Here is a 10,013-nt window from a genome sequence, read left to right as displayed (position 1 = left end):
GTTGGGCGAAGTGTCGACTATTTCGATGTGAGCAACACAGGCAGTGCACATTTATTGCTCCTAGTGAGTGGGCCTTCCAGCGTACCGCATGGACTAACCGACTAGCATAGTGTAAATCGCTATCTTCATCCTACACACTGTGAAACGTGTCGAGCTAATGCACGCGGCGTTGACTTCAAACTGCAACGCTGCACAACAGCCCGGTCCAGCTGCCACCGACGACCCAATCACATATCGCACGTTCCAGAGAATGACCCAGCAGACGTTGTGGCATCGCAGCACCCGAGTCTTGGGATCTTCCCTGCTCCCCAAGCGAGCGATAACGGCCTGCCCCGTTACGTTACCGTGTCCGTGCACCCAATGCACGGAGTCAACCAATGCACGCTCTGAGCCTGCACGGCTACTACAAAAGTGAGGCTATAGAGCCATACACAATAGTTAATATCGTGAAACTTTTTGGTAGATTTATCTATAGACCTATGCGACAAGGTTTCTTATACAAAGTTACTGATATTTAGTGGCGGTACGGCCGCTGCGTGTCGTAATAGTTGGGCGTGGTAGAGGAGGCGTCGCAGGCTTTGGGTGACTACGCGCACCCACAGCACGACGCGCAGGCTTCTGTTTGACAGCAGAAGCTTTTAAGGTTGGACGATTACCTCTTTGGGATAATTTGAGAGCTTTTGCAGCGTCGCGAGCCTCCTTATCCTTGCGTCTTTGCTCCTTGCGCGCATCGATGGCTGCTCGCTCCTCTGCCTTGGCCTGCTCTCTCGCTGCCTTCTCCCTTGCCCGCTGCTCACGCTTCTCTTCTGCAATCTTCTCCTTGTAGATTTTATTAGCAGCAGCTAACTCTCTCGTCTCTGCCTTTTTGAGCTCCTCTTCTTGTGCGTCTTGTTCTGCAACAGCTATGCGCGCGCGCGCCTCGCGGAAGGCTCGAGGAGACCACATCATCGCACCTCCGTGATACTCCTGATGTTGCTGCAGGTCTAATTGCCTATTGGGTTGCTTCTGGCGCTTCCTGTTTTGGTAGAGCTTCTTGCGTAAGCCATCTACTTCAACTTGGAGTAATTCTACTTGACATAAGAGATGGTGGATAGTTTGACCCAGCTCCCGTGCGCCCACACTGCGCGAATCCTTCACCTCTGCCTGGAGTGTGGTGCAACCTTTGAGCCAATCCTCTGCAGAATAAGCCGTAGAGCTAGAGGAGACTGATTCTAAGCTGTCAGGGCTTATGTGGCGGAACCTATCGAGTATGACGTCGGGATTCACTGGGGATATGCCGGTGGCTGTGAAGGCCTTTGATATGAGGTTTTCAGTGAACGTGGATACCCAGGCAGGCCAGAGCAGGGCAAAGAAGTCACCTTTGGACAGTGGAGAAAGGCCCTGAGATACCTGGAGGTGGTTGTCGAGTTCACAGGAGTAGTTAGATGAGAGAGGCTTGAAGCAGACTACATCTAACGGCTGAAGAGTCTGGGTACTGTGAGGAGGCAATACCGCCAATATAATCCGCTTCTGGTGACAGTATTCGATAAACTCCTGGGTTAGATGACTCCCATGGCCATCCACAATCAAGAGCCGATACCTTAGCCGTGCCTTTGGCTTGGTGTATCGGTCAAACACCTGCTCAAGCCAAGCCAACCCTATACCATTGTTCGTCCATCCTGATGGCGATGAGGCGACGTGGATAGCGTGCTTTCCCGCCTCGATATCCGCCACCCAGCGGCTTTGGATGGTGGAGTTCTTTGACGCGAAGATGATGCTAAGGGGAAGAGCAGTACCATCCGCGCAGATCGCGGCCAACAGGCTCACCCACTCACATGAGCCATCTTGACGAGCCTGCCTGACCTCCTTCTTCTCATATTGACGCCTGCTAAACACCCGTTTGGTTCTACCCAGCACCCCAATCGCGAAGCCCTTCTCATCCATATTGTATGTGTTCTCTGGCGCAATGTCGTATTGAGTGATCTTCTGCTGTAGAACCTCAAAGTACAACTGGTACTTGCATTGTGACTCAGCGTTATGGCGATTAGAGTCCATGCCGGTGGTCCATTGGAGGGTAAGCCGATCGCGGTGACGGTGCAGGAAGCGCTTGACCCAGCTATCAGAGCAGGGCTGTGAGGCAACTGAGGATGCGGAATTTTGTATCATATGCCTTGTAGGTGGTAAGTGACGCGCCGAAAGCTCCTCTATATACTTGACTAGATCTGATTCCTGTTGGTTGCTGAGCTTTTGTTGGTTCTCGTTGGCGACGCGTCGGGGGATCTGATTAAGTCGATGCGCGCGCGACAACGTTGAGCGATCAACACCATGTTTTTTTTTGCTATATTTGTATACACAAGTTATTCGCCAGGCTTCGAATTATCAATCTCTGCAAGCGCATCTGATATTCCTGTCATGGTGGTTGAGTAAATACGCGTTCAAAAGGTGGTGGTGATCGCGATCCCCGTGCATTGGTTGACTCCGTGCATTGGGTGCACGGACACGGTAGCAGCGGAAGCGGCACAGCTCGCCAAAGGAGGAATTAGTCTAGCTCGCTACGCCGCCATCCTTCCTACCTACCTCCAAGCGACTGCCTGGAATTCCACCGGATTCCAGTAATTTTTGTGGGAGCGATAAGCGCTGATAAGAAACAGGCGGGGTGGGATCAAGGAGTGGGATCAAAAGCGTTGAATTTTGAATTTTGGGCGATAATTTTGAATTATAGGCGACTAAATTGTGCAGAACAGCGCTGCGATTTCAAGTGTTCACTCAGATCTCAAATCTTTACGCTAGTTGCAGCGCAATTACTGAAAAAGTCTTTTTGTTAACGTGCCCCACTATCGAGATGCGCACACCATCGAAATGCGCACTCTGCCAAGCCCCCACCACTTTCAACTCTCTATTACAATGTCTCAACTACCAAATCTTGAACTGCTTTCTACTGAAGACAGAGTCATCCAGGCTATCCAAGCTATGAAATCTAACGCGTCGCTTACCCAGCGACAAGCCGCGCATCGCTACGATATACATGAAAGCACTCTCCGCAATCGACGCGCTGGGAAGGCTTCACGACGCGATACTCAACCCAACCGATCAAAACTCCAGAGACATGAAGAGGAGGCGATTATACAATATATAAGGAAGCTTGACGCGCGAGGTTTCGCCCCTACGCTTAACTATGTGGAGAAATGGCCAACCAACTACTAGCTACACGTAGTGGTGGCCAGGTTGGAGAAAACTGGACCTACAGGCTTGTACGCCGGAGACCTGAGATCAAATCTCAGGTAACAAGACAGCGGGATCATCAGAGAGTCCTCTGCAGCGACCCAGCTATTATTGGGCCCTGGTTCAATCTTGTACACAACGTCAAGGCCAAGTATGGGATTCTAGATGAAGACGTCTATAATTTTGATAAGACTGGCTTCCAGATAGGCGTTAGAGGGTCTGTTAAGGTAGTAACAGCCTCTGAGAGACGTCTCAAGCCACTTGGTGTTCAGCCTGGCGATCGTGAGTGGGCAACGCTGATTGCTGGCATCAACGCGATGGGGTGGTCCATCCCACCCTTTTCATCTTCAAGGCAAAGAACCATAACCAGGCCTGGTATCACAACCCTAAAGATTGGAGGATAGGAGTTAGTGAGAATGGCTGGACAATAAACGAGCTTGGTCTTGCATGGCTGCAGCACTTTATCCAGCATACAGAGGCTCGCACAGTGGGTAGTCACCGGCTGCTTATTATTGATGGCTATGAGAGCCACAAGTCGCTCGCCTTCCAGGATCTGTGTGAGGAAAGCAATATTATCACCCTCTGCATGCCTCCACACTCATCGCACATCCTACAGCCACTTGATGTGGGTTGTTTTGCCCCGCTGAAGCAGGCGTACAAGAAGGAAGTCAGGGGCTTGGCAGACAGCCACATCTACCACATCGACAAGAAAGCCTTCCTAGCTGCCTTCAGGCCAATATTTGACAAGGCGTTCTCAAAGAACAATATCTTATCAAGCTTTCAAGCAACTGGCTTAGTCCCACATAACCCAGATGTGGTGTTATCTAGGCTTAAAGTACAGCCTCGTACGCCAACACCACCTGCATTAGGGCCTACCCCTTAGGAACCTAAAACACCAAGCAACGCCTGGGAGATAGAGGCTCAAACAACGCTGATTGTCAAGAGGATAACAGATCACAAGGAATCATCACCTGATTCTATCATTGAGATAGTGTTGCAGGTCAAAAAGGGATCAACTTTGAAGGTGCACTCACACACGTTGCTAGAGGCTAGAATAGCCAACCTTGAGGAGGCAAACCAGGCAGCATCTAAACGTATAAAGCGCAAGAAAAAGCGAATCCAGAAGGGAGGAACCCTATCGCAGGCAGAGGCAGAGGATATAGTTGAGCAAAGGGATGTTGAGATCCAGTTAGAGGTGGAGAGGCGTCAGGAGAGGGTGCGCGCAGGTGGTAGTGCAGGAGGTATCCGACGCTGCAAGAACTGCGGCGAGGCAGGACATAATAAGCGCACATGCAAGAAATATGCAGCAGAAGTAGAGGATTAATTCGAGCTATTAAATGCGTAGATAGCTTGTTGTGGTGTTGAGTTATTCGCATGCGAACATAGATTGCTGTATTTCGTGCGCATTTCGATGGTGTGCGCATCTCGATAGTGGGGCACGTTAACAACTCTAAAGGTCTAACGTGTTTCCCCGCCGAGTCGGCCACTTCTCCCTACCAAAACGCCTACGCAGCGACGTCGCGCAACACCACAACAAAATTTTAGACTATACGTAATAAGATACTATTCTTCAGAAGCGTCGTTACCATCTACGTCCTCTATTTCTACCTTGCAGGTGCGGGAATTATGCCCAGTTTCGTCGCAACGGCTACAGTGCCTCTCTGCGCGCACCCTCTTCGGTCTATCACCGTCGTTACGACCGTCACCCGCCGTTGCAGCGACCAAGTAGCTACCTCACCAACCGTTAAGGTCTCCTCTGCTCGTACGTAGCGTCGCTTACGACTCAGGCGCTTTGTTAAGGCCTCGACTGCGTCTTGAAGGCGGTCAATTTTCTCCTGCATTAACACCATATTATGAGCTATCTGCTGAGTGCCCTTACTTAACTGCCTGACCTGCTCATTAAGAGAACTTGCTAGAGACCCTTAATAGATTTGCATGCGGTTTTAAATAAGCATTAATTGCGCCTCTACCTCGCGGGCGTTGCGCGGTGTCTTCGCCTCCTAAGCGACGTTGTCTAGTCGTGGTAGGGTAAACGTAAGCGGCAACTGAGCTGCGCACTAAATGCAGCTATCCACTCCAACACATTAATAACTCAACACTACAACATCGTACTGTAGTGCATAGTACGTTAAATTAATCCTCTATTTCTGCTGCACCTTTCTTACACGTGCGCTTATTGTGCCCTGTCTCGCTACACCCCTTACAGTGTCTAATACCCCTCTACTATTATCGGTGCTTGCGAAAGGATATGGACCCCCCTTCCCCCCTTTTGATTTGGCAATTGATCGTCAATAATGTCAAAAACTCAATATTAGTATGAGAAAAAGCCTCTTTTTGCATTGTACACGAATCTCTTTCACTCTGTTACAAATTAAGCTTCTTTTCTTGAGGTTTAAGGGTGTAAAGGAGAAAGAGAGAGAGAAGGAGAGCTATCATCCGGTCTTTCCGGAGACGCTATAACGTCATTAAATGACGTCTTTGACCATACACATGGTAAGTTTGTCATCTCCAAGTACTCCGATAGGTCAGACTAGAGCTAACGTACTCCACAAGTGAGTGGCCGTCCCAAGTGGGTGGCCGGGATTTGCCAAGACCCCACCAAAACCACAACTATACACGACAGTACAGCACTAACATGGTTCACAACCGAGTCGGCCACCCAACCGAGCCGGCCACTTTACCCCACTAAAATGCCTACGCAACAACAACGCGTCATGTCTCAACAACGCAACGTGCAAAAGACCTATACTGAAGGAGATATACATATTGCTATCTCTGATATCGCATCTAAGCAGATTCAAAGCGTAAGACGCGCTGCAGCAGTCTACCGAGTCCCTTGATCCACGCTCCAAGACCGACGCACTGGGACACGCCCTCGACGCGACTGCGAGCCAAACACAAAGCGCCTTACAGAGCTAGAGGAGGAGGTGATTGTGGAGCGCATACTCAACCAATCACTACGTGGCGTACCTCTCCTGAAGGCAAACGTACGAGATATGGCTGATAGACTGCTAGGAGAGCGTGGTAGAAAGCCTACAGGCAAGAACTGGGTTGACAACCTTATTAAGCGTACACCTAAGCTGTGAACTCGATGGAGCCGTCCGTACGATCACCAGCGAGCTGTCTGTGAGGACCTAGTGGTTATTAGGCCATAGTTTACGCTCGTTTAATTAATGAAGGCGGAGCATAGTATTGCAGACGAGGATACCTGGAGCTTTGATGAGTCTGGCTTCATAATGGGCAAGGTATCTTCTCAGCTTGTTGTCACAGGCTCAGAGAAACCTGGGAAACAGAAGAAACTACAGCCTGGCGATCGCGAGTGGGTGACTCTAGTCCAAGGTGTCGCTGCGACAGGGCACGTTATCCCACCCTTCCTCATCTTTGCAGGCAAGGTCCTCATTACCTCCTGGTTCGCAGATCTACCTCGCGACTGGATTATCACTGTCTCTCCTACTGGCTGGATCAACAACGACCTCGCGCTCGCGTGGCTTAAGCACTTCGATGCTCATACGAAGGCGTCCTCTACTAGGGCATATAGGCTGCTTATCATTGACGGCCATGACAGCCACTGCTCAGTAGATTTCCAGGACTACTGCAAGGACAACAGGATTATCGCTCTCTGCATGCCACCTCCTTCATCGCACCTCCTGCAGCCTCTTGACGTCGTCCCCTACTCGCTGCTAAAGCGCCACTATGGCAATAGAATCTCGCTCTTGGCACGCAGCCACATCTACCATGTTAACAAGGAAACCTTTCTACCAGCCTTCAAAGAAGCTCATAAGAAGACGTTCACACCAGAGAACGTTCGCGCAGGCTTTCGAGGTGCTGGACTAGTCCCATATGACCCAGAGGCTGTGTTATCGAAGCTGGATGTGCAGCTGCGTACGCCGACGCCGCCTGCACCAGGCACAGTCGCCTGGGAGGCGCAAACACCGCGCAACGCCCGCGAGATAGAGGCGCAATCTACGCTAATTCGAAATCGCATGCAAAACCACCAAGGGTCACCAGCAAGCTTATTAGATGAGCAAGTTAAGCAGCTAAGTAAAGGCGCGCAGCAGATCGCTCATAATATGGTGTTAGTGCAGGAGGAAATGGGCCGCCTTCGAGACGCTGTTGATACGCTTACAAAGCGCAAGACTCGCAAAAGGCGGTACGTACGCGCAGAGGAGACTCTAACAGCTGGTGAGGTATCTGACTTGATTGCTAAAATGGAGGGTGGTAGGCGTGAGGACAGCGAGACGCCTGCGAAGAGGGTGCGCGCAGAGAGGCGCTGCGGCCGTTGCAGCGAGGTTGGGCACAACTCCCGCACCTGTAGGGTAGAAACAGAGGATGTAGATAATAGCGACGCTTCTAAATAATACTGTAGTATTGCGTACAATATAGTAATCTGTTGTAGTGTTGTGCTGTGTTGCTACGCGTGCGCTGCACTGGTGTTGGGGTGGCCACTCGCTTGGGGTGGCCGCTCGCTTATGAACCACGTTAAGGCTTAATTAAGAGCTTACTTAGCTTAATGTTGTCACGGCGGTGGCCTAGATAGCCAATTAGAGCATGCCAAGCTGCTAAGCGAGCAGCTGCGCGATCGCTGAAATTCCTGTGCGAACGCGTCCCGTCGTATGCTCCTTGAGCTACGTCCTTGTCCTAGCCTGACCTAGTGCTGTCAGTTATACGTAGTGAATACACCGATCACGTGTACCTATCTCTCCTACCTGCCGCCCCCGTGACACTAGAGCCCAGTTGGTGAATCCTCGATGATACCTCGGTTATGTGCGCAAGCGCACGGCGCGCGACGGTACGCGTCTGAACGACACTCAGGCTAAACCCCTAAACCCCGGCCGAAGATTAATCCGAGCTGCCACTGATTAACCCTTAGCACCTTAGCAGTCTATAGTTCTCTCCTCTATCGAATACAACTCCAGTATACCTGTGCGATAGCTCCCTGAGCGTAGCCCCCTTACATCCGCACCTGCACCAACACTCAATAGCCGTGGCCGCAAAAATACTTCAGCCACGCAAGTTTTAGTAGCAGATTTTGTTGCATAGGTCTATAGATCACTCCACTAAAAATTTAGTCAAGACAGCTTTTGTGTGTGGCTGTAGAGCCTCCTTTTTCTATAGGTAGCTGTAAGGGGCTACGCTCAGGGAGCTATCGCACAGGTATACTGGAGTTGTATTCGATAGAGAAGAGAACTACAGGTAGCTAGGGTTCTGAAGGTCGTTCAGGGGGCGGCGGCTCGGGATAACCTTCTGCCGGGCTCGCTTGCACAGAATCCGGGTGCTCAGGGGGGGCACCCGGAATCTGTGGACAGTGCGCCTCGCGCACGTGACCGAGATATCATCGAGGACTCACCAACTGGGCTCCAGCCCATCACAGTGGCGTAGGTGTTGATGGTGCGCGTTACGGCGCATGCGCATTGCGAGCACAGACACGGTAGTAGAGAGAAAGCACCTTTCAAATGCGAATCGGAAGCATTCAGTGACTGCTCGGCAGACCACTGCACATGCTGATTACGTGTCCGCAAGCGAGTACGCGGTCCAATCACAACGCCACGTTATACAGCTAGCGCGATATCTCGGTTCCTGTTGCGGAAGGCTCAGTCGCGGACACGCAATATAGTAAGGCACTATGTAGGGTCTAGATGTTGCTTAGACAATGCGATACGGCGCATAGATCTATACGCGAATCCCTTTTGCTGCTTTTAATAAGGCGAACATTTCCACTGCACTCACCTATAATCAACTCTACACTGACAACCACATCCACAGCTGCTTGAGCTCTCCACCACGCGAACGATCTATCCGACGTGCGACATAAGCCTACCTGACTTCAAGATCGACGCTGAGCCAAAGCCCATCTTACCAAGGACCTGTCCAAGGGCTACTTCAGATTAACCATGGCGGACACAACAAAGCCTGAATATGTCCTTTGGCCATACATACCTTCTATTGCCGGCGGTGCAATTGCTGCTGTCGTCTTCGCTCTCCTCACATGCGCCCATATCATCCGACTTATCAAGAATCGTACTTGGTTCTGCATACCTTTCATTATCGGTGCTTTAGTACGTTTGGTTCAGGAAACCTTTATTACAGTTCGCTGACTGGCTTCTAGTTCGAGACGATCGGTTACGCCGCACGAGCAGCAGCGCACAATGACACAGTCTCTAAGATGCCTTATATCATCCAGTCTGTCCTTATTCTGATCGCCCCTATCCTGTTCGCTGCCTCCATCTACATGATCCTCGGACGCCTGATCATGCGCACTGACTCCGCATCTTACTCGCTCGTACGCGCCAACTGGCTCACAAAGATCTTCGTGACTGGAGATGTCTTTTGTTTCTTTATCCAAAGCGGCGGTGCTGGTATGCTTGTGCAGGCCAAAGATAAGGATGGTGTCAAGATGGGCGAGAACATCATCCTCGGTGGTCTCATCCTGCAGATCTTGATCTTCCTGTTCTTCGTCATCATCGCGGGCACATGGCACCGCAGGCTGGAATCGAGGCCCACGGTTGCATCCGCTGATATCCCGTACCAGAGAATGGTCCGCTTCCTCTATGCTGCGAGTGCTTTCATCACCATCCGTAACATGTGTCGAGTGGTTGAGTACGCCATGGGCAAGGTAAGCCTCTTCAGCCCTATATCGCAATTTCTCAGAGCTAATGAAGACAAAGGAGGCATACCTTCTTCAACATGAGTGGCCATTGTACATCTACGACTGCCTAATGATGATTGCCACGCTCGCCGTCTGCATCACCTGGTACGATCCCAACATCAAGCCTAGACGCAAGAATGACATCGAGTTCGGCATGCGACGATAG

The 10,013-nt window shown here is 50.9% G+C and overlaps 1 protein-coding gene across 1 annotated transcript; it reads left to right on the top strand.

Moving 5' to 3' along the window:
• Positions 1–9,092: 9,092 nt before the first annotated feature.
• On the top strand, positions 9,093–10,013 carry ALTATR162_LOCUS11711 (uncharacterized protein; the record flags this gene model as incomplete). Its single annotated transcript, XM_043319353.1, has 3 exons — positions 9,093–9,257; positions 9,308–9,814; positions 9,867–10,013. The coding sequence occupies 3 exons, from the start codon at positions 9,093–9,095 to the stop codon at positions 10,011–10,013; spliced, it is 819 nt and encodes a 272-aa protein (XP_043175288.1).

The sequence above is a fragment of the Alternaria atra genome (genome assembly GCF_907166805.1).
Source record: "Alternaria atra isolate CS162 genome assembly, contig: 36, whole genome shotgun sequence".
Classification (NCBI taxonomy): Eukaryota; Fungi; Ascomycota; class Dothideomycetes; order Pleosporales; family Pleosporaceae; genus Alternaria; species Alternaria atra.
The sequence above is the reverse complement of the archived record's forward strand: the minus strand, read 5'-3'. Positions and strand labels throughout refer to the sequence as shown.